Source organism: Oryza glaberrima, chromosome 3, assembly GCF_000147395.1.
Source record: "Oryza glaberrima chromosome 3, OglaRS2, whole genome shotgun sequence".
In the NCBI taxonomy this organism is placed as follows: domain Eukaryota; kingdom Viridiplantae; phylum Streptophyta; class Magnoliopsida; order Poales; family Poaceae; genus Oryza; species Oryza glaberrima.
Genome location: NC_068328.1, coordinates 2,275,570 through 2,300,990, shown reverse-complemented (window position 1 = coordinate 2,300,990; position 25,421 = coordinate 2,275,570). Strand labels below are relative to the sequence as shown.

Here is a 25,421-nt window from a genome sequence, read left to right as displayed (position 1 = left end):
TAGCAATTGAACTATTGTTTTGCAAAATTCTTGTGTTCTGATATCTCGCCGGCCAAAAGGGCACATCAAAATTAAGATACGAAAGTACCATAATATAATCAATTTTATCCTCATAATTATAATATTATATTTTAAAATCTATTATATTTTTGGACGGAAGAAGTATTAGGGCACAGCTCCCGCTCTAACTCTCTTGGAGTTGCTCACCCAAACAATTTTAACTCCACCAAAAATAGAAGCGGAGTTAAGTTGAGCTCTCTCGTAGAAGAATCTATGAGCAAAGAATGATCATTAGAAATACACTGAAGTACAGGGTTCTTATTGCAATGGAACGAAGCAGATAGTCGGATACTCCTCCGTACCGTAAAAATTACTTCTCGTTAATACTCTAAGCCATACAATGGGGCCGACAACCCCCCAAATTAAAAGATAGTGAGGGGTTCAACCCAAAAATTCCCATCGCTTCTCAAGTTCTACCCCTGCTGTGGCTGTTGCTTCTGCCCCCGCCGCCGCCGCCAGTTCTAGGGTTAGCTCGTCGGCGTCCAGCCCTCTCACTCTCCCCCTCCGCTCTCACGATGGCGGAGAGCGCGAAGCCGACGCCGCAGCTGGAGCTCTTCAACTCGATGACGAAGAAGAAGGAGCTCTTCGAGCCGCTTGTGGAGGGGAAGGTCCGCATGTATGTGTGCGGCGTCACGCCCTACGACTTCAGCCACATCGGCCACGCCCGCGCCTACGTCGCCTTCGACGTCCTCTACAGGTAACACACTTCCCCGATCTGGCGCTCCAACGGCTGCCAAGATGCTTAATTCTACTTTAGGGATCGGTTATTGTAAACATACAACTCGATGCGTCTAAAATGGTGGAATTTCCGCTTAGAAATGCGGAATTTATTACTTTATGACTGTGCAAGGAAGAGGATTTTAATTCAGTAAGTAGCAGCCCGTTGGTTTGTTAGTTGTAGGATTATTGGATCTGTGGTGGTCGCAATTGGAAAGTGATCTAGGAATATCAGCCAACCATTATGGTAATATGGTTTGTGATATGCTTGTCTGCTGACTACATTTGGTTCCTGTGGTTACTATGGAATCTATATGCATGTTCGCTGGCGTATACAATAGATCAAACTCTTGATAATGCTAGTTCTGAGCTTATAAGGCATAATGTGAGATGCTTACTCTTACTAACATTTTGGTAAATTACTTTGTCCTAAAATTGTTTTCTATTTCATATAGGTATCTTAAATTCTTGGGGTACGAGGTCGAATATGTGCGCAACTTCACTGATATTGATGACAAGGTAATTATTTGTCTCCACCATTTCTCGTGGTATGCATCAGTAGTTGACAAAATGGAAGGAACATTGTCCTTCGTATATTGAATGAGTTATGTAGAAGCTATCTTTTTATGATTGAACTAGTTATCAATTGCTTGCTATTGCCAGTTCCTTAGTTGCCCTCACCCTTGGCAACTTGTCATTGTCATGGATGCATGATGCATAGAGCAGAAACCAGGTCTGGAAATTGAACAACAAATACTGGCTGGCTTTTAGCACTTGATACATAGAGCAGAAACCAGGTTTGGAAATTGAACCACAAATACAGGACTGGCTATTAGCACTTGCATGGTTCTGTTATTTTATATTTTCTATTCATGGCAACACTTTGAATCAAGATATATGACATATGTGGTATGTTCTATCTTTCTCAAAATTTACTCTCATTCTGAATTTTGTTACTGATGTCTGATACACTTCTTTCCCTTTCTTTTTTAGTGATGCGGTGATTTGACAATATCTTCTGATTTTGCAGATTATCAAACGAGCAAATGAAGCTGGTGAAACTGTAACTAGCTTGAGTAGCCGGTTTATTAATGAATTCCTTCTCGATATGGCTCAGCTCCAGTGCTTACCCCCAACTTGTGAGCCACGTGTGACGGATCACATTGAACATATTATAGAGTTGATAACCAAGGTATTTTGAACTAATGCTGCATATAATACAAATCCAGCTACATACTAACTTGCTAGAATATCATGTTTACCTGTTATTGCACAGATGACAGATCAAATTAGAGCCAAACCACATTGCCTTATTTGAACACAAACTCACATATTTACTGTTGTTCATTCTCTCTAAGCTTGATCAACGATGCATGACTTACTGTGTATAACATTTAACCTACAAAATTGATAATATTCCAATATCCCTTTCATCTTGTACTCCTATTTCACAAGCTATTTGTTTCTGACAAGCTATTTGTTTCTGACAAAGCTATTTGTTTCCACCTTGTGTATATTTTGGGCAGATAATGGAGAATGGGAAAGCCTATGCTATGGAAGGAGATGTTTACTTTTCAGTTGATACTTTCCCTGAGTATCTCAGTTTATCTGGAAGGAAGTTAGATCATAATCTTGCTGGTTCGCGGGTTGCTGTCGATACAAGAAAGCGGAACCCTGCAGACTTTGCGCTGTGGAAGGTAATTTTGATGTTATGATATTCATAGATCTCTTGCACATTGTTACTTTCTGCTTATCTTTTCTGTATTATTGTATTCAGGCTGCTAAGGAAGGCGAACCTTTCTGGGATAGCCCATGGGGCCGTGGTAGACCAGGATGGCATATTGAATGCAGTGCAATGAGTGCTCATTATTTAGGACATGTGTTTGATATCCATGGTGGAGGGAAAGATCTGATATTTCCTCATCATGAGAATGAGCTTGCTCAGAGCCGGGCAGCTTATCCAGAAAGTGAGGTCAAATGTTGGATGCACAATGGGTTTGTTAACAAGGATGATCAGAAAATGTCAAAGTCAGATAAAAATTTCTTCACAATCCGAGATGTAAGGGGTGAATTCCTTGCTGTTTCTTCAATTAATTTTGTTGTTGATTTGCATATACTTTTAGGTTATTTGACAGCTGTTCTCTTTCAGATTATTGATCTGTACCATCCCATGGCTTTGAGGTTTTTCCTGATGCGCACACATTACAGAGGAGATGTGAATCACTCTGACAAAGCACTTGAGATAGCATCTGATCGTGTCTACTACATATATCAGGTGTTGGGTTTGCCTAATATTAGTCACTAAGTTAATACCCAATCAGTTATTATGAGGATTTTTGGGTATTAAATTATCTTCTTTTCTTTCTTCGCTTAAAATAAATTCTGTGCAGACTTTATATGACTGTGAGGAAGTGTTGTCTCAATATCGTGGAGAGAATATCTCTGTCCTGGTCCCTGTTGAGGAACAAGATATGGTTAACAAGCACCATTCAGAATTCTTGGAATCTATGGCGGATGATCTTAGAACAACAGATGTTCTGGATGGCTTCACTGACTTGCTGAAGGCAATTAACAGCAATTTGAATGATTTTAAGGCATGCTAATTCTTCTGATTTTGCTTCTTCATTTGTTGGTTCTTACTTGTTGCACTATCCTTCATTTGCTTGTGGCTCATCTACTGTGTTGCCACTTTCAGAAGTTGCAACAGAAGCTAGAGCAGCAAAAGAAGAAACAACAACAGCAGAAGCAGCAGAAGCAAAAGCAGCAGCAGGCACAGAAACAACCAGAAGAATATATTCAAGCTATGTTTGCACTTGAGACAGAAATTAAAAATAAAATATCTATCCTTGGTCTGATGCCACCTTCTTCCTTGGCAGAGGTACCTAAAACCATACTCTAGTCATGCTTTTTCTCTTGTGGTGATTACATGGATGCTTTTTCTCTTGTGGTGATTACATGGATATTGACAAATTGAATTCCATAGGCACTGAAGCAACTTAAGGATAAAGCTTTGAAGAGAGCAGGGTTGACTGAAGAACTGTTGCAGGAGCAAATTGAGCAGAGAACTGCTGCAAGGAAAAACAAGCAGTTTGATGTGTCTGACCAAATCAGGAAACAGCTAGGCAGCAAAGGCATAGCCCTCATGGATGAACCTACTGGTACAGTATGGAGACCATGCGAGCCAGAGTCTGAATAGTCACATGATTGATTTGTGCTTTGGTTAACAGGTGATGGTACAAACTGGAAAATTTACCCAAGCACATCTGCTGAATTGGTGTAAATTGATGCAGATCAACATTTTTTTTTTGTAATTTTGTAGGGGTTTAAGTTCACTGGCCAACTGAAACTTGCGTTTCTCGTGGTGTAAGAAGCAAAACCCCATATACTGATATACTCGAGGACTCCCTTGTTGGATGTTATGCTTTGGATTTGAATATTCCGCTTTTGTTTGTTGCTTGCTCCTGCAAGTGCGTGACATGACCTGTCTATTTAAATCCCTTTCAAGACTGGAACAACTCAAGACAGTCAATCCGGTGAACAGATGATCTGCTGCAGATTCTCCATTGTCACTTCAAGCATGTCTATAGTTCGCACAGCGAACACTTGTTCCAGTGACTGACGGTTTGAGAGGGGAAGGTTGAAGATCGAGAAGGCGTGCAAAAATGAATCATTAGCGTATGACTAATTAAGTATATTTAACTATTTTAAACTTGAAAAATTATAAAAATAACACATTCAAATAGAAGAGTTAAAAAATCAGACAGTTTCGAGAAGCGTGAGTACAAAAATGATAAGATTTCTTCTCCTATCTTCTCCAAACGAGTGCTCCGGCCGGCGCGGCATCGGCGAGGTTGGCCGAGCCGCCGGCCGCCGGGCGTCGGATGCTTGATCCGTTCTAGCTTAACCTTGCGCTGCCAGGCGCCATGCGTGGATCACGCGCGCGGCTCGCGCGGGGGCCATGCGGCGCGGCAGCCGCGGGCACGGGCCGTCTCCATGTGCGCCGACTGGGTGGCTGACGGCGATGGCTCACGTGAAGAAGCCAAGGGCAAAAACCGGGGCATCAGATCGCACCGCAGCACAGCACGGACCCGCGCCGTCGTACCGCTCGTTGTGGATTTCAACTCAGTTGGTGTGCGCCATCATTGTGGATTTGTTTCGCCTACAACAACAACGCAGTGTTGCAGACTTGCAGCATTGGTCGGTCGGCGGCGCCGATCTCAGGAACGGTTGCTAATACCCCCTAGGCTGAGGAGCAAAAAGGAGAAATCCGCCCAAGGAGGGGCTCTTTTGTGGCAGAAGTTTTTACCGGTTCTCCGGAAAAGTTGTTCTAAAGAATCAAAACGTCGGTTATTAACGGAATTCCCTACTTTAGAACTAGAAGACAAAACGAATATAGTGGACCTGATCCTAAGGAGATACCACTTCCTCATCAATTTATCTTGAATCGCCTCAAGTACTACTCATGCAAAGTCATATAGCCTTATTACCTACCTCGCCCTCGCCCCCTTCTTGTCATCCTAGGTCTATTTACTATCCCTCCGTTCCTAAATAGTACGATTTTAGTTAGATATGTTTCATGTCCATATTTATTGCATTAGGATGTGTCACATCTAACTAAAATCTTTTATATTTAGAAATGGAGAGATTATATTTAGGGACGGAGGGAGTATCAGAAATTCTCTGCATTTCGATTTCATGGTATGCCTGCCTCACACACATGCATGTTTTTCATGAGCAGTTTTACAGTTATTTAAACACTTTATAAATTGCGTAAAAAGAACACATTACAAAGCGCAGGTGCAGTATCAGAACACAGTCTTCCAAAAGATCAGCGCATTACACTGACACTGTTTCCATTTTTTTTTATAATAGAAATGGTTTATATCTCTGGCTAAGTTATATCAAGTGATGGGACCGGGCACAGTTTCCATAATTCGAGTAGGAACGTTGCATGAAGTGTTTATATCGAGCCATGAAAGAAATTTCGGTGCATGCCATAACTGATTGCTGGCTCTAATAAAAAGATCTTGATAGAAGAGTATAAGTTTGATATGCAGAGGCAAACATAAGGTCAGGGAGAGGAGGGGCGTTCCGCTTTCCGGATGCACAAGTACTAAACTAAACGCAAGAAGGATACTACTTCCTCCGTTTCACAATGTAAGTTACTCTAGCATTTTCTACATTTATATTGATGTTAATGAATCTAGACCTATATAAATACTAGAATGATTTTTATTGTGATACGGAGGGAGTAGACTCGCCGGAGCACACGAGGATGCGCCAACTCAGTCATTCAGATGTGCACAAATCATCGCTTGTGCATGATTGAGTTTCTCTCGCGCGTCACTCTCACTTCCCCTTTTTTACAACCTCTAAACAAAGTAACAAACCCACTTTCCTCACAGCATCTCTCATGCACCCAATCACAGATCGATTATTCATAGACCAATACCATCAAATGATCTTTACAGAAGTATATAGAACAAAAACAATCGAACAGCACAGAATCACAAATGAACAACAAACCTGAACCGCGAAATTAATAGGTAGAGAATTGAAAGGGAAAAGGATTGCCTCTCTCAAGAACACGGTATGAGAAAATCAGCCAAGCATCAGACTTGCCTACACAGCTCCAACAAAATCCATCAGCTCTTGCTCTTCTCGTGCAGCAGCAGCACTGCATCATCTGCCTCCTCTGAAGTGCTAGCCTCCATCCATGACAGCCTCCGAAACCGACGATGATCTTTGCAACTATCCAACGTCGCCGTCGTCGGAGACGACGACGGCAGTGCCATTGATAGAGCTATCTCTGACTCTGCGGAGGCTTCAGAGATGATGATATAGCACGAGTTGCAGCAGCAAGGAGGGGTTGGGTTTCTTGATCTTTTTCTTCTCAGCTAGTCAGGTGTCTGTCTCCCTCACAAGTGATGGCCGCATCTTTTTCATGAAAGAAAATGAAGGGAAAGGAGAGGAGCAAGTGAGGGTTATTGCACCTCGCTGCTAGAATTTAAGGGTCATAAACATTGCACTGTTACTGGACCAAGTATTCAGTATTCACCAATATATTTTTTTTGTCAACATGAAGTCATATATCCAATATCAAAACTGTGCTGATGTTCCCTTTTTAGATAATGAAAGTACAACTTAACAAATGATGATATTCTTGAGTTTTATAGGCATACACTTTTTTTTTGAGATAATGGGATATGTTCTATCAAGAAGGTATACAGTGGCTTTCAATCAGATAAAACATTGCAAACGACTTGAATTAGTCAAATTTTATGCCTTAACTGGGTATCACACGGACTAAATCTTGCACCCAAAAGTAACCAAACAGTGTTTAGTTTAAATATGGTTAGTGCCATCCACTACTTGAAATGGAATAGCTAAAACAACGGACAACAGGCTGTGCTTAGCCTATGAGTGTTGTGCCCCGTAGTAAACTTCAAATGTACGTCCTGTCACGACCTTGTTAGGTGCTAATTAATTAGGTTCAACACTACCACCAGTAGCAATATTGTAGTAGATCGTGTCTGAATTTGGTCGCCAATGAGTTGAACCATAAAAAAAATGTACTTTTAGTATCAACCGTTGCCACGTTACTGCACATCAGAATCAAAGATGGTACAGGTTTTTATTAGTAGCCGTTGTTCATTTCCTTTCCAGCAGTGGTAGAAATGTAGATTGTGCTGATAAATTTTTAGTGGCAGCTTTCTCTCTTCAGAAGTTCAGAGCATGAACTGCCAAGTGCCAACTATGCAGCAATAGTGATCGGCTGATCGAACCATAAAGTATGATGTACGTTACGTAGAACAGTGACTGAAGAATCATTTGGTACGGAGATAAAAGATGTTTCACATGGTGAACAAGAACATTTTTTTAGATAATGGGGACCAAGAATAGATGGGAAATCAGACCGTGAGCTATTCATATAAAAATGAACAGTAGCTTCAAATCGCCTTCATGATACAATCATACAACATTGTCTCCAGTGGACATCCACATTTGACAAGAAAAGGTTGTCACAAAATACAGAATTATATTAGCATCAGCTTAGTTTTAAACTTGCATAGCAAACACGTTGATGAGCCAAAACATCATGAAGAAGTATACCTGCAAATGGTTTCAAAATCCTAATAAAAATTCGAGACAAAGAACGGTCTTTGTGCATTATTACAAGAAGTGCAGAATCTCACTGTAAAGGCACTTGTTATTTGTGGCATGGAAATGCTATTCTAAAGCATAGCTAACATGTTTAGTTTACTGCAACAGGCAGATTTAAAAGATAAGCAGGGACTTTGTGGGCTGAGGCGGTGTGTTACACTTACTAAAGAAGGATTATATTATCTTTGGAAAGAATCACAAGTCCAACAAAGAATCGATGCAATGATAATGCTAAAGCAGAAATGCAGATTCATATTCCCCGGTCATCGGGATACATAGCAGAAATACTAGCTGGCGGAATTGTGTGCCAAAGCTGGTGGATCACTACTAAGAAAGGGAAATTCAGAATATTTTAGTGAAGCTATCAAGCACTTCCTTCGTTCTAAATATTTAACGTAATTAACTTTTTTAAACATGTTTGACCATTCATCATATTAAAAAAAACTAAGTAATTATTAATTATTTTCCTATCATTTGATTCATTGTTAAATATACTTTCATGTATATATATAGTTTTACATATTTCACAGAATTTTTTGAATAAGATAAACGGTCAAACATGTGCTTAAAAAGTCAACGGTGTCAAACATTTAGAAACGGAGGGTGTAGAACTTAATAAATAGAAAACTAAAAATGCTTATAAGCTAAGCTGGGTAGCATGGTATTTCTACCGCGGAAAAGTCGATCCAACTGATGAAACCGGGTGCGCTGGTGGATTACTATAGCTGGAAAGAACAAAATGAACAATCCCTGTCGTTAATAGCATTTGGTAATCAAAGTTTTTCTCTTTTTGCATATCTCTTTGAAGCGATTCTTTCAGCATATCTGCCTATGTAGGGTCCATTTCTGATCTCTTCCGGATTCCAAGTAGTGTTCTCTTGGAGATCCATGGCATCATGCATGCAGCAGAATGTAAAAGTTGAAGGCGATATTATACAACCATGCAGAATTTCAAAAGCAGATCTGACTTTGTTTGAGAGACAAGAAATTAATATACAGTATAGTATGATCTTGAAATTATGTATGGTTATCTAATAATCACAGGAGGAGCGGAATACTGTGTGAAGTAGTACTGTACTTTTAAAATTGGTAGCCATGGATCTTTTGTACCGTTTTAGATGATGTAGCACCAACAAAATTACTTGCTAAAATCTATATGATTTGTCTTAACTTTCAAGTTTTAATTTTGATGATAATCTTCTTAGAGGAGTTGGGAACTTGTCCCATCACTCATTTTTCAAAAAAAAAAATCTCTTAAACAAATTGGTTGTGTGCTTGTCGGCAAAGACCGGATATGTAAACCATTTTCATTATCTAAGAAATATCACATTTTCTGTAGGAGAGATTCTTTAGAGATTTTTCCTTAGAGCTTTTACGTTGTGATTACATTTACATGTGTGCCATGTGTGCAAGTAGTAACTTTGTCAGCTTCAAATCTCCTCTTTTTTTCTTTAGTGCAGAAACAAATGATCTAAAGCAGCAGCACTTTGGGCCTCCGGGACATGCGAGGATCAAAGGGCAAAGTATTACGCGATTTGTGGGAGTCAGCGCACCGCTCTCCCTTTTCCCTTTCGACTGCACCAAGAGTCATCTTGTTCTAAAATCTGAAACTCTGAACTCTCCTTAGCTGACAGATCAACTGGGTGTTGTTTGTTGCTACCACTGTTTCTCTGAATTTTTTTCCTTTCTTTCAGTTGCACGAGACAGCTAAGTACCTTAAAAAAACTGATTACTTGGTACTAACAAAAAGCATCATCAACCATGTCATATCTCTCTTTAAGGATACCTGTTTCCAGCAAGATTTCTTTTCTTTTTTCAAAAGACATAGATTAATGGAGCCTGAATCCTGCTTCAGCTAAGATGAACCACAGATTCAAAGAGCATGTTAGCTCAATGCATGCCACCATCAGTTGGAAGTCGCCGTCATTACCGAGCTAAACCTACTTAAATTTCAGTATCATACTGTCCTGTCATCGCTTCAGAATTCCGATGTAGGCCATGCTCACAGTTTCAGCCTGTGTCACACACAGCTTCGTGTCAGATTCACAAGAAACCACAGGGTTTTTTGCTGCCCTGTGGACGATGACACCGATGGATCGACGATGCGACGACGACGACGATTGATGAAAGCATTGGATAGTTGGATGTCTTCTCCACTCGCTGAATCGTTATCCGATTTGCTCCTCCATTTTTTAACTCGTGAGAGCATAGGAAAGGTGAAAAGAAAGCCGAGCAAGAAAAGTCGCCATGGTTGGCTCTCGCCACTTCGTCAGTCGTGCTAGTAGTAGGTTGACGATTCAAAGCACACACAATCTTTAGAATAGTTTCAGAGAAGACCGGAAATTAGGTCGCAACTATTGGTACCTAATCTCAACTAGATCAGGGCAACCTAACATTAACAGCAAGTTGTGCAGATATTAATCTGCTTGAGCCTGACTGTGTGTTATTTTACACCATTAAGTGAACCATACAGTGTTTAGTATACCATCGGATTAAATCCTTGCAAGAGCATGAAGTGACAGAAGTGATATTGCTACACCGTCAGTACTTATTGATGCTTACACTAGCACACAGTGAGACACTTCCACTAAAGATAATTTCTAGGATAAAATCCAGCTCGGCCCATTAACGAAAAAGATAAACTTTAGTGGGCCGGGCCGTATTATTCATTTTGGGCCGGAACTCGACAACTGTACCTTCACCGTGTCCGTGTTCGATGTCTCATGCTCTCATGAAACGTACAGGAACAGCCACGATGATCAGTAGTTATCACTCACCAGCATGTTGCACTGCAGCAGCAGCATTCAGCTCGCTTTTGCGTCGATCATTAAAAAGGACGACAGGAAGAACGGTACAGGACGGAAAAAGATTCATCTAAAATGGAATCTCGTGTGTTACACTTGAGCAGTGCCTCCAAATTCAGACATGGCAAATTCAGCTACTGCAAGTCTGCAGTTCGCGATCAATCTAGCAACAGCGTTCGACTAATTCAGGGACAAGATCTCCCTTTTCTTTATGCTTCAATTTAAACTAGCTTTTCTGCTAATGGTGTGTCACTAATGGCTACTCGACCACCCATGTCACGGCAATGGGGCTCCTCACCCTGCGCTTCCCCTGCTCGCCGCTCTGCTTCCACACCAGGTACCCCTCCGCGTTGTCGCGCGGCGCCGGCGACGGCGCGGCGACGGCCACCCGGAAGCTCTTCTTCTCGCCGAACTCCGAGAACGTCAGCGTCGCCGGCGACACCCTGACCCTGACGCCGTGCGGCGCGGCGACCTGCGCGGTGTACGTCGAATTCGGCGTGCCGACGTTGGTGACCGTCCTCTGGAGCACCGCCGACGTGGTGTTCGTCTTGAACGCCACCGATATGGATGGGTAGTTGAGGCTGAAGCCGGCGTTCCGCTCCAGCACGGCGGTGCAGTTGACGCCAGCGTGGGTGATCTTGAAGATCTCCATGTGGGTGTACCCGAGGTTGCAGAGGTGGGTGACGTAGTCGGCCGGGTCGATGTCGTAGACGAGGCCCGGGTCGACGGCCCTCGCCGGGTTCACGTGCCCGGCGCCCATGGCGTACGCGTCGGCCTTGCCGCCGTTCCCGTCCATGATCGGCTTGCCCTGCCGGTCCGTCACGTCGGCGGTCGTCATGATCGCGGACCGCACCATCGCCGGGCTCCACGACGGGTGCGCCGACCTGATGAGCGCCGCGATGCCGCTCACGTGCGGGCACGCCATTGATGTCCCCGAGAGCACCGTGAAGTCGGACCGCCGGGCGTCGCCCTCCAGCCCCGACGGTCCCAGGTTGCCGGGCCACGCGGCGATGATGTTCACGCCGGGGGCGACCACGTCGGGCTTGAGCACCGACGGGTTCGTCAGGCTCGGCCCGCGCGCGGAGAACAGCGCCACCGCCGGCGCGCGTGCCCGCCCAATCCGCGTCCCGCCGAACACTATCCTCGCCACCGGCCGCCGCGTGGAGCTGACGTAGTTCTTGAGCTCGACGGCCTCCCTGTAGCCGATGAGCGTCGACGGCAGGACATGGACATCGACGGAGTCCTCTTCCTGGTTTATCTCGGAATTCGCGAGAATCATGGCGGCGCCGCCTGCTTGTTTTACTGCCTCGCCTTTGTCAGCCCTGCCGGTGATGCCACGGTCACACACGACCATCTTTCCGGCGACAGTGGCGGCAGACAGGGCCCCCTTGATGCAGTACATCTCTTCCCGGGTCCCACTGGCGGCGTACACCAGCTCGAGCTCCTTCCCGCCATTTTTCAAATCGACTTTCCCGGGGAACATGGACTCGCCGTACAGGATCCGGCCGTTCCCGAGCCGGACATAGGCCGGGAATCGCCGGTCCAGCGTGCCGGCGCCGACGGTGATCACCCATGGCGCCTCGTTGGCGACGGAGCTCGGAGATGGCCCATTGTTCCCGGCGGCGCACACGACGGAGACGCCACGCGTCGTGGCACGGAAGCTGCCGATGGCGATGCTGTCCTCGAAGAGCGGGATGGGGAAGCCGCCGAGGGAGAGGGACAGCACGTCGACGCCGTCGCGCACGGCGTCGTCCATCCCCGCGAGGATGTCGGAGCTGTAGCACCCGTTGAACCAGCACACCTTGTAGGCCGCGACGTGCGCGGCCGGGGCCACGCCGCGCGCGTCGCCGGCCCCGACGCCCAGGACGCTGGCGCCGGCCACGGCCGCGCCGGCGGCCGTCGACGCCGTGTGCGTCCCGTGCCCGTGCGCGTCCCGCGGCGACACGTACTCCATCAGCGACACGGCGTCCGACGGGTTGGTCGGGTAGTTGGCGCGGTGGCCCTTGGAGTAGAACCGCGCGCCGATGAGCTTCCGGTTGCAGTTGGTGGCGTTGAAATGCTCACCTCCCTGGCACACGCCCTGCCACCGCGCCGGCACCGGCGGCATCCCGCGGTCATCGAAGCTGGGATTCTCCGGCCACACGCCGGTGTCGAGCACGCCGATGATCGTGCCGCCGCCGTACCCGGACCGCGCCCACGCGCCGGTCGGACAGAAGTCGAGCCCCAAGAACCTGTACGAGTACGTCGTGTGCAGCTCAACCCGGCGGTCGGCCCGCACCGACGCGACGCCCGGCAGCTCCCGCAGCGCCGCCGCCTCCTCCTCCGTGAGCTGCGCCGCGAAGCCATCGAACACGGTGCGGTAAGAATACAGGAGGCGCGACGACGGCCGCTTCTCCCGCTCCCATGCCACGGACTTCTCAAGAAACGAGAGATGCCAGTGCATCTTCGACGCGAACACCGCCTCGCCGGCGTCGCCGCTGGAAGCGGTAGCTTCATGCGGATGCAGCTGCACAATGTAGCTCTGCAGATTCTCTGCTCCAGCAGAGCCAAGAACTGGAAACAGGCAGAAGAACAAGAGGTGGAAGAAGACGAAGAACAACCTGAAACCCATTGCTTCAAGAACCTAATTAACAAGCAAATTATGCTCGCGATTTCTTCGCTCTAGCTTGCAAATTGCAATGGCCAATGGATGGGAGATGAACAAATGCAGAGTTGGTGAATGGTATTTGAAGCACGATGAGAATTTGAGACGGGGAGGGAGGTCTCGTGAGGAGGAGCCCCGAGAGAGCGCGCCGTCACACGGGAGATATACTGCACCGAGTAAATTGGCTACTCCTCTGAGAGACTGAGGCTGAGCTGAGCTCTGAGTTCCATAACTACACAGGCACGGGTAGAGAGAGACGTAGGCAGAGACACCCATGGAGAGGCGACGGAGACGTGCAGATTGTATTTTCTACACATAGGTACCATAGCACTATGCATGTAATTTAAATAGTTGTATAAAAATTTCATAAAATTTGATAAGATAGGCCATAATAATATAAGACACTATGCAAACATGCAAGTGTAAATTTGATCGATATATGAAGAAACAAAAATAACAAATTTTATCTGCATTGTACGGGTACTATTCACTGTCTGACTTTATTATTTTTGTTTCTCTAGTTGTAGATCAAATTTAGTCATGCATATTTGTGTATAGACTTGTATCATCACAAACGATGTTACTAATTTTTTTTTTCAATTTTTTCTATAATTATTTAAGTCGCATGTAAATGATAGGTGCCATGACAACTAGGTGTAGAAAATCCTTGTCTGCAAGACGGAGCGTATCAGCAGTTATTGTCCGGCGTACAAAACGGATAGACTGTACTCCGGTACTGTACTGAGACTGAGAGGTCTCAAAAAAGAAGCAGAAACCGTCGTCGTCGTCGATCGATACCCATTGTTCTTCGCTGTCTCATGGTTCTTCTCACACTGTCTGCCTCATGCCATTTATGATGTGCACGCCTTCCTTAAATTTTCCTCTCCTGTATCATGGGCGCCGCCCGGGTCACCGTTTTTGCATGCGGACGTATGTGGGGGGATGTACTGTGACATTCTTGGGAAAATATTGGAGATCGGCATAACTGCATCAGTACATTATCCACAACCTAACTGGTAGTACTGGTCCTAGTGCTGTACTACCATAAGCTTTCTTCCGACAATGGAATGGCTTTCACTGGATGCTTACATGTAATGTAAGCAAGAACTTTAGACAAGGTCGTCTGTTCGGTCTTCGGTGAACAAAAGGGAAATTTGAATTTCTGCAGGGAAATTGTGAAGTAAGCTTGGAATTTGTTGTTTGGAAAGTTGAACATAGGAAGTACAGCACCCGCACCAAATTGCGAGTTTAAGCTTGTATTGGGAGAGAAGTTGAATAGTACTGATGATGTGCTCATGGAAGCATCAGGGAGGGCAAATATAATGCTCAGTCTTGCTGCAAGCCTGCGATTCAGCATGGTCATGGTTTACAAATTGCAATGCTCATTGAATGCTTCGCTGGTCGGTCACAAGTCACAAGCAAGAAAGTGAAGAAACTATTGCCCCCAACCCCACAGACCACAGTGGAAGAACAGCGAGCACCTCCCTCCTCTGCTTTCCCCACCATGACACACAGGTTCCTGCATTCAAGTCAACACAAACACCACACAAACGCCCTTGCCGTGCTTGGCGCTCCTCGCAAACTGTGGCCCATGGGCTAGAAAAACCGCCTTTCCACTGCTCGATCTGGTCCGGCCCATCGTAGAAGCGGACGAGGACTTATGGGCCGTGGCAGCTACAAGTCGCATTTGGGCCTAGATCCAGTAAAAACAATTCATACATGGGCCTTACCCGAGCAATGGGTCTCTTTGACACCGAAATTGAGGTGGATCGCTTGCACTTTCCATGTACGAGATCTGCGGCCACTATCGCATTACCTTACCTGCAAAAAAGGGATTGAGAAGAAAGTACTCTCCTCTTCCATCGTCTGTGGATAGAGTGGAGGGCGGGACCTTTTTTCCTTTCGTCTGACTGACACATCAGTCAAAACCACCATCAAAATCGCTGAGGGATCTACTTTGCACCGGTTTTAATAGTTAAGGGACCCGTTGTATCCGGGTTTCCGGTTGAAGAAGAAAATCGGATTCGTTGACAACTTAAGGGACCTCAAGTGTACTTAACCCTCTAACGGCTGGTAGAGACCCAACTGGGTTCGGAGTTTGTGGGCCTCAGAAACGGCCCGTTGCTTGGTGGCCCGCATGCCAAATTGTGTCACGCAAGCCGTAATCCCGTTCCGGGCCATTGGCCCAACACATATGGCCAGGGAAGAAGAAGGAAACAGGAAACCCTCGCCGTGGAGCCTCCAAACCAAGCGAAGCGCCATGGCCGCCGGCGAGCAGCAGCCGCAGCAGCAGCAGATCTCCGCCTCCTCTACATCCTCCGGGAGGCTCGTCACGCCTTTCTGGAAAGGTTCGCGAGCGAGCGAGCGTGCTCTAAGTTAGCCCTTTTCTCAGGTGATTTTATCGCGGCTTTTACAGCGTGTTTTTTCTCGATGGGATGCAGAGAAGTACGAGAGGGATGCGAGGAGGTACTGGGACATCTTCTACAAGCGCCACGAGGACAGGGTTGCGATTCTAGTTTCCTCCCGCCCTCCTCTTGCATGTGATTTATTTAGCTCGTGCGAGAGCACTGTTGGATGTGGAAGATTATAATTGGCAGTGTTTGTGTTGCAACCCTTTCTTTTGGTTTCGCGTTGTCTCAGTAGTTTCTCGCTGGTCTTATTTGTTGTGATCCACGAATTCCTGGGTGTTTTTGTGTGCTGGCAGTGGCAGATAGCTCTCTGATCTTCAGGTGAAAACAAAGTTTCAAGCAAATCAAGAATGTGTAGACCGCTTCATTGTACTGAAAAGCCTAGCAGCAGAGTTCTAATTCCCTATATTCATGCTGTTTTGTATCGATAGCGTGTTCAGTTTACTTGTTCAAATTGCTAGCTGGTACTATAATGGATCCCAGATACTCAATTGTTGAAGGAACTTCTTTGTTTATAGTTCTGGTATATCTCTCAATGCTAACAAGAAATTTCGTCAATATTCTTGGTGGATAAATGTGGTGTCAAACAATACAGTGAATCTGGACCTCTGGATCAAATATGCCACTACAACAGATTGTTGTTTCTCTACTGCAAATGCTTATGGTTGCTTAAATTTCTGCTTTTCTACATTTGATTTGTCATGCATTTGAATTTTTTACTGTTCCATTTGGACAGTTCTTCAAGGATCGACACTACTTGGATAAAGAATGGGGAAAGTACTTTGAGGTAAACAACTAAACATAAAAGCCTATCTTTTTGTACCAAATTTGGCCATAAGTTTCACGGAACTGATTTAATTGTGATGAAAATAGGGTCAAGGAGGGGGGAAGATGGTGATTTTGGAGGCATGGCACTGATTTATATTTTAGGCTTGTTTCTGTACTAACTATTGTATGGTTGATTCTGATAATTTAGCTTAGCAGAATTAATTCATAGCATTCTTTTGGTCGAACTAGCCAACTAGGGAATGTTCATAAGGCATTTCAGATTCAACTCTGCTCACAACCTTGGCCAACATATCTAGTAAATTCTGTTGCTATTTCTCATTCTTGTTTGTTTGTAACATGAATGTGACTGGTGCAAGGTTGACTGCAGGTTGGATGTGGAGCTGGAAATACAATATTTCCATTGATTTCTACATACCCTGATATATTTGTTCACGCATGTGATTTTTCTCCCCGAGCTGTTGACTTGGTTAAGGTATACTATTCCTCGATGGTAGCTGAATGATTAATCCATTTACCCAGTTTTCTCTTCTAATAATTTGCCACTGCAATGAAAAGATGTGCAACTGAGGATCTACAAATTCATTCCCCATTTTCATTGATTGAATTTTACATGCAGAAACATAAGGACTACAGACCTGACCGAGTATATGCATTTGCATGCGATATTACATCAGAGCAACTAACTGAGAATGTACAACCTTCCTCTGTTGATGTTGTAACAATGGTAATATACTGTACTTCTATCATTAGTCTATCTGTACCAGTCATTTTAACTTCTTTATTTACATCTATTTATAGACTTTTGAGTGTGCAACCAGCTAACATATTAAGTAGATCTTTATGCTTTCTGCAGTTGCACCCGCTAAAATGCCTCTAGTTCTTCAGAATGTTAGAAATGTTCTGAAAGTAAGCGCCCCTGTTACTTCTAAGTACAGTATCATTATTTTCTTTAATTTCTTAGAAATTCTATTGACTCAAGGAACTAAACTCATGTATTATGTATTAGAATGGTGGCCGTGTGCTTTTTCGGGACTATGCTTTTGGCGACCTTGCACAGGTATGAATATCTTCTTATGTGTATTTTGATGCCTTCTCTAAAAGTAGGATTGTTTAATTGGATGGCTTCTACAAATCTTCTCTTTTCCCTATTCTTGGTGATATGATTTTGGTTTAGTGCATGCAAGAGAAGAATTGTTTCAAACTTTCCATATATCAGATGCAAGTCTCAAACTGTATGAAATATTCCCTTAGGTGTTTACATCATGCAGCATAACAATCCACTAATCCACCATCTTATTGTCTTGCTGTAAATATTTTGTAGGAAAGACTTATGTCTAAAGGCCAACAAATAAGTGAGAATTTCTATGTCAGAGGGGATGGCACGGTGAGTGCATGGTAGATAATCATATTCTCTAATGGAAGTTTATGCACAACAAAATTAACAGATACTTTTTACCTATAAAATAAACTGGTGGATTGATTCTGAAATGCGGTCTCCATGCAGCGAGCATATTACTTTTCAAATGAGTACCTGATGGATTTATTCTCAACATGTGGATTTACTGTTGAGGAGATTTGTGTGCACAATAAACAAGTCGAGAACCGCTCACTTGACTTGGTGATGAACAGGTGATGATTATTTGCTTTGTACAGATATCTCTAGAATATATGCACCACCTGCTATTGAGAAAGCATGTATATTTTTTTGCCTACATTAATAATGCTTTCAGAGTAATTCTATCGATTGCAGAACACATGTACTTTGGTAGCCTTGCCCTTTTTAATTTGCTCTGTTCTCTTTACTGTGGTTATCTTCCTTGATTTCAAATATGCCCCCACTTTTTTTTTTTCACAACAACGTGATTATTTTTATATATATTGCTTAGGAACTGGATCCAAGCCACCTTTATCCTTGGCTCAGCTGGTCTTCAAGGCCCAAATGGCCAGCACGATTCCCACACTTGTGAAGATGAAAAGGATAAGCTAACTGCTAATGCTTCTCAGGAGAAGAGCACCAGTGAAGAAATTGACCTTTCTGAGGATTTTAACAATATGTTTGGAACTTCACACAACCTTGATGAGGTAACTTTTATTAATTTAAGCTGAGTGTTATCCTTTGTTGCTGTGAGCATCAGACTTGTATTGGAGTAAAAAAGTTGGATTTCCTGCCACGCCTTATTAACGAGAAGCTAGTTTCCATTACTTTTGTCTTATCTGAATGACATATCAAAAGTACTTCCTCCGTTTCACAATGTAAGACTTTCTAGCATTGCCCACATTCATATAGATGCTAATGAATATATATATATAATAATGTCTAGATTCATTAGCATCTATATGAATATGGACAATGCTAGAAAGTCTTACATTGTGAAACGGAGAGAGTAATGTATAATATAAAGTGACACAGAAGAGAGTTCAGTAAGTTTGGTAGTGATCTAAAAGAGCAGCATGAGAAAAACAATATTAAACCTTTAATTTGGTTTACTCGGGTTCGCTAGGTGTGGATTACCTGCAAATTAAAAGGAAGAACAAAAAAAAAAGCCCATTTGTCCTTTTCAATCCATGTCATTGATAAGCAATACAATTACCCGATGACTGGCAAGGCATGCATCCAGCAGCAATTAACTGCAGGTATGCAGCATATTTGCATTATCTGTTTGACTTTAGTCACTGCAGGTCTGCAGTTGCAGTGGGATGTCAATGCAATGGCATGAAACTGCAGATGTGATTTCTCTTTTTCAATCACAAATCTGGAATTGTTTATCTTTATGTTTCTAATATACTCTTGACATTACAAATTTGTCATTGTCTTGTGAAGTAATTTCACATAATATTTCTCTGTTTTGCAGGCTCAGGTCCTTCGGATCAAAGCAAAAGGTCATGACTTCGAAATAAAAATGCTCACAAAAGAACACCAGCACACCTGCAAATTAACCGGTCTAATGCTTTGGGAATCAGCTCAATTCATGTGCAGTGTTCTAGCAGAGAATCCTTCCATTCTTGCTGGCAAAAGAGTGCTGGAACTGGGCTGTGGCTCGGCTGGCATCTGCTCAATGGTTGCTGCTACAGTTGCTCAGTTTGTTGTAGCTACTGATGGAGACGCAGAATCTCTCGATCTTCTTAGAGAAAATACTGCCTCTAACTTGGAGCCTGATTTGCTTAAAAAGATTCTGATCAGGAAGTTATTTTGGGGCGACAAAGATGATCTGAAGGCAGTCAGGGAGCTTTCCAGCGATGGAACAGGTTTTGATTGCATAATAGGAACTGACGTTACCTACAATCCTGACGCTATATTTCCCCTCTTCAAGACTGCTAGGGAACTAATTTCTAATAAGGATTCAGATGCAGCCCTTATTCTTTGCTACATTCAGCGCCGAGTTGATGAGGATTCTATCCTTTCTACCGCAATGGCCCAGGGTTTCAGGCTTGTGGACAAGTGGATAAATGGAATTCACGAGAGTAATGGTATCATTAGCTCTTGGTTCTGTGGTAATGATGTTTGCAGTTCTTTCAGGAATGCAACGCTTTCCATACTGTATTTTCAGGTGTGAGACTTTGATGTTTAGCTGAATTTCATGCATTTCATTACTTGGTGATTTCCCACCATTATTGTACCAGATGAATGGACAAGTTTTTTTTGTGGCAATTATATTATTGATATGGAAAATTCCTATATTTTTATTCTTACTAGTAGAATACCCGTACATTGCAAGTTTGCAACGGGCATATGTGACTGGGGATGGGTTGGAACTTGGAAGTGTGGATTTCACTTTATGCTCTGAGGCCTCGTTTAATTGGGAAAAATTTTTGGGTTTGGTTGTCATATCGGATATACGGATACATATTTTAAATATTAAACGTAGGCTAATAACAAAACAAATTCTAAATTTCGCCAGGAAACTGCGAGACAAATTTATCAAGCCTAATTAATCCATTATTAGTAAATGTTTACTGTAGGACCACATTGTCAAATTATGGTGTAATTAGGCTTAAAAGATTTATATCACAATTTAGATTGCGTAATTGGTTTTTTCCTACGTTTGATACTCAATGCATGTGTCACATTCGATGTGCACTGCTGGTGCTTGGACAGGACGGAAGTAGGACATATCTGCTTTTACAACAGCAGAGATTATCGATGATGGCAAGCTCTGATTTGATGATGCAAGAAAGACAACAACTATACTCCTACCTTACTAGAAGACGATACATTTTTTTCCTTTTTGTGTGGAAAATGCAAAGCATTTCATTCTGGGACAAATCTGTGTCTTTACTTTTATGCTTTCTTGATGGTTGGACATATTTCTGTTCATCAGTTCATGTATGGTACAGACTACAGAGCTGGCCGGCTGGCCCAGGTGACCAGGCCGGTGCTGCACTGCTGCTGTGGAATTATCCATCGACCGAAGCCTGTGCGAGTATGCGAGGAGCCTCACAACCTAGTCACCCAATGCTCACCGACGGCCTGTTTTGGGCAGCTTCTGACGGTGAGTTTGAGGGAGTTTCTAATATCAGTTTATCTCATAATCATAAGTTTTCTAAACAGTTTAGTTTTTTTTCGATTCTAAAAATTTGTAGTTGTAGAATCTAGAAAATAAATTAAAAACTACAAGATAGAAAACCCAGTTTTCCAAAATCTCTAAAGCGGGCCACCAACAAGTAACTTCTATGAATAAGCTCCCCAAATATACTCTGAGGCTCACTTTGGTAGGACATTTCGGTTGTAGCTGATTGACGGCTTGAAAAAGGTACAAACCATCTTTACATGATTGATTAAGTAATATTCCCTCCGTTTCACGATGTAAGAGTTTCTAGTATTGTTCTAGATTCATTAACATTTATATGAATATGGACAATGCTAGAAAGTCTTACATTGTGAAACGGAGGAAATAACTATTATAAAAATAGATTTATTGTTTTTAAAAAAACTTTTATACATTTTTTTAACACATCCTGCATTGCAGATTAGCAGTTTAAGAAAAACGTGCTTACGGTAAACTCACTCTCAAACTCAAAGCTCGAGGGCTTGATGCTTGAGGGCTCAACTCAAAGCCCATATGATATGACCCTCACAGGTACTACTACTATTTTACTAAATAAGTGATAGGATTTTGAGGGAGCATTTTAGATTCATTAATATTAATATAAATGTGGAAAATGTTAGAATGATTTACATTGTGAACGGAGGGAGTAGCTTTGTTTATGTCAGTGCTGAGTGCTGACTGCTGAGGTATGAATGTACTGTATCAATGTATGATCCAGCTTCACCTGGCGGCTGGAGCCTGGAGGTCGTTGTGCTGATCCTTTCTACTCCACCGTGACTATTGCCAGTACAACTACCCGGTAAGTACTCATGAGCAGGACGTAACCACTTCCTGTCACGCTACGAATCCCCCAGCCGAACAGGAAGCCCATCTCCTTCACCTTCACGCACCTCGTCCGCGCCCGAATCGCCACCGCTTTTCGGACACGTAGGTCTGCGTGCGAAATATCCTCGCATCGCGTGAGCGAAAGAAAAGCATATTCCCGAGTTCCCACGCCGAAAGCAACGGCCCATTCCCCTCGTGTCTCACGCCGCCCCAGCCCAGGCCCAGGCCCAGGCCCGGCCCGAGCCCGTCTCCGGCGTCGCCATCAACCCCGCGGAAGCGGCGGCCATTGGCTACCAATGGAGAGAAGAGGCGCCGGTCCCCCGTTGGACCGGAGCTCGCGCGCGGGAGCCCGAGCCAGCCGCCGCTTTGACCTATAAATAAGAGGAGGAGAGAGCTCGGGGGTTGGACTGGGTGAAGAAGGGGCAAGGAAGGAAGGGGAGGGGAGGGGTTGGGGCGATGGCTTGGTGGAGCTGCTTCGGCTGCGGCCCGTCGATCGCCGCCGAAGGCGAGGTCCGGCTGCCGGAGCCGTTCCAGCTGCCGGCGCCCTTGCCCGACTGGCCGCAAGGTTCGGGGACTTCTTCGCTTTCCTCGTTTCTTCCTGTAGTGTTTAATTGGTTCTTAATCTTAATCTGCTCGTAAGTAGTCGTCATCTATGGTTTGGATTGCCGGATAGTGTCTTTGTGGATGGATGTAAATTTTCAGCTGCTATGCGTGAGCTCGCGCCAAATTTGATTTGATTTGTTGCTTGTCCGTTCCTTCTTTCCTAAACGGGAAATTTTTCATGGCAGTTGACAGAATTGATCCTTAATTTCTTCGGCGGGTGACAGTCAAATAGTTAATAAACAGATTTTTCATTTTATTAGATATGGTATCGTCGATTCTAATATGGTCTTAGCGTAAGGATTGAGTCGAAATCCTGATGCTTGGCTTGGAATGGAAGTGGTATGGCCAGGAATATTCTGATTTACTCACAAGGCCTATTAATTGATAAGCTAGCACACTAGCAGTCGTAGGCTCAAAGATTTGCACCCATTTGCAAGAAACCAAAACCTTTAGTTCACTTCAATTTGCACAGGCTATTTTTGGGGTTATGATGGAGTTGATTTTTCTTTTACCGTTCTTAGTTGAGCAACGAGTAGCAACTAGCAAGCGCATAAAACAGAATGTTCCAAATTTTAATTTGCATGCCATTAGTTTTCCCAAAATTAAGGATAGCTTCCTGAATTCCTGAACCTCTATGTAACATTTTGTCAACTTCTTCACAGGAGGAGATTTCTCTAAGGGCACAATATGCATAGGCGAGCTCGAGGTTGCAAGTATTACCAAATTCCAGAGTATATGGAGCTGCTCAGGAGCTACATTCTATGAGCCGCAAGAAATCCCTGATGGTTTCCACTGCCTTGGGCACTATGCCCAACAGAATGACCGACCTTTACAGGGATTTCTTCTTGTGGCAAGGGAAGCGGCTAGCTGCCAATCGATCAATCTCAAGCCTGCTCTTGAGAAACCATTAGATTACACCCTTGTTTGGACTAGTACTGACTTGAATGATGATGACAATAGTGATTGTGGTTGCTTCTGGTCACCATCACCACCGGATGGTTATGAAGCTCTCGGCTATGTGGTTACTAGAGGACCGAAGAAGCCCTCATTAGATGCAGTTCGATGTGTGCGGGGTGACCTCACTGATGAATGTGAAAACTTTAAGTCAATCACAAATATGGGAGGTAATTGCTACATCTGGAATACAAGGCCTTGCCACCGAGGGATGGCAGGAAGAGGGATACCTGTTGGTACATTCTTCTGTGGAACAGATACAGAAGAATCAGACATTCCCTGCTTGAAGAACTTTGATTCAAGTTTGAGTTCCATGCCTAATTTAGAGCAGATCAAAGCACTGATCGAGCACTATGGACCAACTGTTTTCTTCCACCCGCAAGAGATCTACTTACCATCGTCAGTCTCTTGGTTCTTTGAGAATGGAGCTACGCTCCACAAGAAAGGTAAAGAAATGGGAGATGTAATTCTTGCTAGTGGTTCGAACCTTCCTGCTGGTGGGACAAATGACGGTGAGTACTGGATTGATATTCCTGATGGTGATAGGAATGAATATGTCAAAGCTGGTAATCTGAAGAGTGCTGAGCTCTATGTGCATATTAAGCCGGCTCATGGAGGAACTTTCACTGACATTGCGATGTGGGTGTTCTGCCCATTTAATGGGCCAGCAACAATAAAGGTCGGATTTGCTAGCTTTGCTCTACAGAAAGTCGGCAGGCATACTGGTGACTGGGAGCATTTCACCCTCCGTATAAGTAACTTCTCAGGAGAGCTCTCATCTATCTACTTCTCACAGCACAGTGGAGGCGACTGGGTGGATGCATGTGATCTGGAGTTCATCTCAGGAAACAAAGCCATCGTTTACTCAGCGAAGGATGGCCACGCAAGCTATGCGCACCCTGGATGTTATCTGTTGGGATCTGAGAAGGCTGGTGTTGGGGTAAGAAACGATGCAGCACGAAGCGATATTTTGGTCGATTCGAGCACAAGGTATAAGATCATCTCTGCGGGACATCTGGGAGATGCCGTTATCGAACCATGCTGGCTGCAGTACATGAGAGAATGGGGCCCGACCGTGGAATACAACTCACGGTCGGAGATAGACGCTGTGCTTAGCTTCTTGCCCTTCTTTCTTCGGTTCACAGCTGAAGCAATACTGAACAGTCTTCCGGTGGAGCTGTACGAGGAGGAAGGACCAACTGGACCAAAGGAGAAAAACAACTGGGAAGGCGATGAGAGAGGCTAGAAGATGTTTCCAACTTCAAATATATGCTTCATAATTTGTTCCAGAATCCAGATAGCTCTATAGATATGTACCCTAAGGGTGCTGTAATAGTGATATTGGGGTCGAACGATCGATATGCTTTGCCAAGGCATTTCAGTTCATAGAGTTTGTAGGTGAAATGCTGGCAAAGCTGAAGGTTGAAGAGGTAATCACGTTATGTTGTCCTGTTTGATCATCTGGCCTGTTTGTACCTTGTGTCAGCTATAACTCTGTTTCTAAGAACCATAAACTAAAGCCGACATAGTCGACAAAAGCTACTGACCATGTGAGCCTCTCTTTCCTAGAATGTCTGCAGAGCGTTTCTTGCACGTATCATCTTCGTGCTAGAATAATTAGGCATGTGCAGTAGAACGGTTGAAGTTTCTTATTTTCAATGGCACGTACTCCGTCAGTCCCATGAAAAACACAGGTTAAATTCATAGTGCTTGGATATTGTTAAATTCGTATTACTTGGATATTTCATATTCATATTATATTTGTTTTCTTTATTATATAGGACAGAGAGGTAGTAATGCCGATTAAAAAGATCGAATTTGGTGATTGATCATTTTGCACTGGTGACGTTTTAGTTAGCGGATCCACTTGCCATTGTCGGAAGGGTGGAGGAAAAGGTAGAGGAGA

The 25,421-nt window shown here is 44.0% G+C and overlaps 4 protein-coding genes across 6 annotated transcripts; 3 read left to right on the top strand and 1 right to left on the bottom strand.

Moving 5' to 3' along the window:
* Positions 1–436: 436 nt before the first annotated feature.
* On the top strand, positions 437–4,213 carry LOC127767904 (cysteine--tRNA ligase CPS1, chloroplastic/mitochondrial-like). 2 transcript variants are annotated; one of them, XM_052293386.1, is made up of 10 exons: positions 446–757; positions 1,233–1,296; positions 1,808–1,969; positions 2,304–2,474; positions 2,555–2,836; positions 2,927–3,052; positions 3,168–3,371; positions 3,473–3,655; positions 3,761–4,004; positions 4,097–4,213. In XM_052293386.1, the coding sequence occupies exons 1-9, from the start codon at positions 576–578 to the stop codon at positions 3,971–3,973; spliced, it is 1,587 nt and encodes a 528-aa protein (XP_052149346.1). In that variant the 5' UTR covers positions 446–575; the 3' UTR covers positions 3,974–4,004; positions 4,097–4,213. The 2 variants fall into 2 exon arrangements, with proteins under 2 accessions (XP_052149347.1, XP_052149346.1); XM_052293387.1 differs by having other exon boundaries at positions 437–757; positions 3,761–4,213.
* Positions 4,214–10,805: 6,592 nt separating this feature from the next.
* Positions 10,806–13,626, bottom strand: LOC127766045 (subtilisin-like protease SBT1.2). The gene has a single exon (XM_052291053.1). The coding sequence runs from the start codon at positions 13,354–13,356 to the stop codon at positions 11,005–11,007; it is 2,352 nt and encodes a 783-aa protein (XP_052147013.1). The 5' UTR covers positions 13,357–13,626; the 3' UTR covers positions 10,806–11,004.
* Positions 13,627–15,577: 1,951 nt separating this feature from the next.
* LOC127768769 (uncharacterized) lies at positions 15,578–20,494 on the top strand. 2 transcript variants are annotated; one of them, XM_052294413.1, is made up of 12 exons: positions 15,578–15,737; positions 15,831–15,892; positions 16,534–16,584; positions 16,671–16,703; positions 16,954–17,058; positions 17,203–17,310; positions 17,421–17,492; positions 17,593–17,643; positions 17,908–17,970; positions 18,091–18,215; positions 18,473–18,668; positions 19,439–20,494. In XM_052294413.1, the coding sequence occupies exons 1-12, from the start codon at positions 15,584–15,586 to the stop codon at positions 20,138–20,140; spliced, it is 1,722 nt and encodes a 573-aa protein (XP_052150373.1). In that variant the 5' UTR covers positions 15,578–15,583; the 3' UTR covers positions 20,141–20,494. The 2 variants fall into 2 exon arrangements, with proteins under 2 accessions (XP_052150373.1, XP_052150374.1); XM_052294414.1 differs by lacking the exon at positions 16,671–16,703 and having other exon boundaries at positions 15,582–15,737; positions 19,439–20,493.
* A 1,756-nt stretch (positions 20,495–22,250) lies between these two features.
* On the top strand, positions 22,251–25,064 carry LOC127768218 (hypothetical protein At1g04090-like). Its single transcript, XM_052293753.1, has 2 exons — positions 22,251–22,523; positions 23,224–25,064. Exons 1-2 carry the CDS (start codon positions 22,415–22,417, stop codon positions 24,759–24,761), a joined length of 1,647 nt encoding a protein of 548 aa, XP_052149713.1. The 5' UTR covers positions 22,251–22,414; the 3' UTR covers positions 24,762–25,064.
* The last annotated feature ends 357 nt before the right edge of the window (positions 25,065–25,421 follow it).

Excerpts from the sequence above, each read along its gene's own strand:
- LOC127767904 (XM_052293387.1), top strand. The coding sequence starts at position 576 with ATGGCGGAGAGCGCGAAGCCGACGCCGCAGCTGGAGCTCTTCAACTCG. Across the intron at positions 758-1,232 it reads GCCTTCGACGTCCTCTACAG|GTATCTTAAATTCTTGGGGT; the intron begins GTAACACACTTC and ends TATTTCATATAG. Across the intron at positions 3,053-3,167 it reads GTGTCTACTACATATATCAG|ACTTTATATGACTGTGAGGA; the intron begins GTGTTGGGTTTG and ends AATTCTGTGCAG.
- LOC127766045 (XM_052291053.1), bottom strand. The coding sequence starts at position 13,356 with ATGGGTTTCAGGTTGTTCTTCGTCTTCTTCCACCTCTTGTTCTTCTGC.
- LOC127768769 (XM_052294413.1), top strand. The coding sequence starts at position 15,584 with ATGGCCAGGGAAGAAGAAGGAAACAGGAAACCCTCGCCGTGGAGCCTC. Across the intron at positions 17,059-17,202 it reads GAGCTGTTGACTTGGTTAAG|AAACATAAGGACTACAGACC; the intron begins GTATACTATTCC and ends TTTTACATGCAG. Across the intron at positions 17,311-17,420 it reads CTGTTGATGTTGTAACAATG|ATCTTTATGCTTTCTGCAGT; the intron begins GTAATATACTGT and ends CATATTAAGTAG.
- LOC127768218 (XM_052293753.1), top strand. The coding sequence starts at position 22,415 with ATGGCTTGGTGGAGCTGCTTCGGCTGCGGCCCGTCGATCGCCGCCGAA. Across the intron at positions 22,524-23,223 it reads CTTGCCCGACTGGCCGCAAG|GAGGAGATTTCTCTAAGGGC; the intron begins GTTCGGGGACTT and ends ACTTCTTCACAG.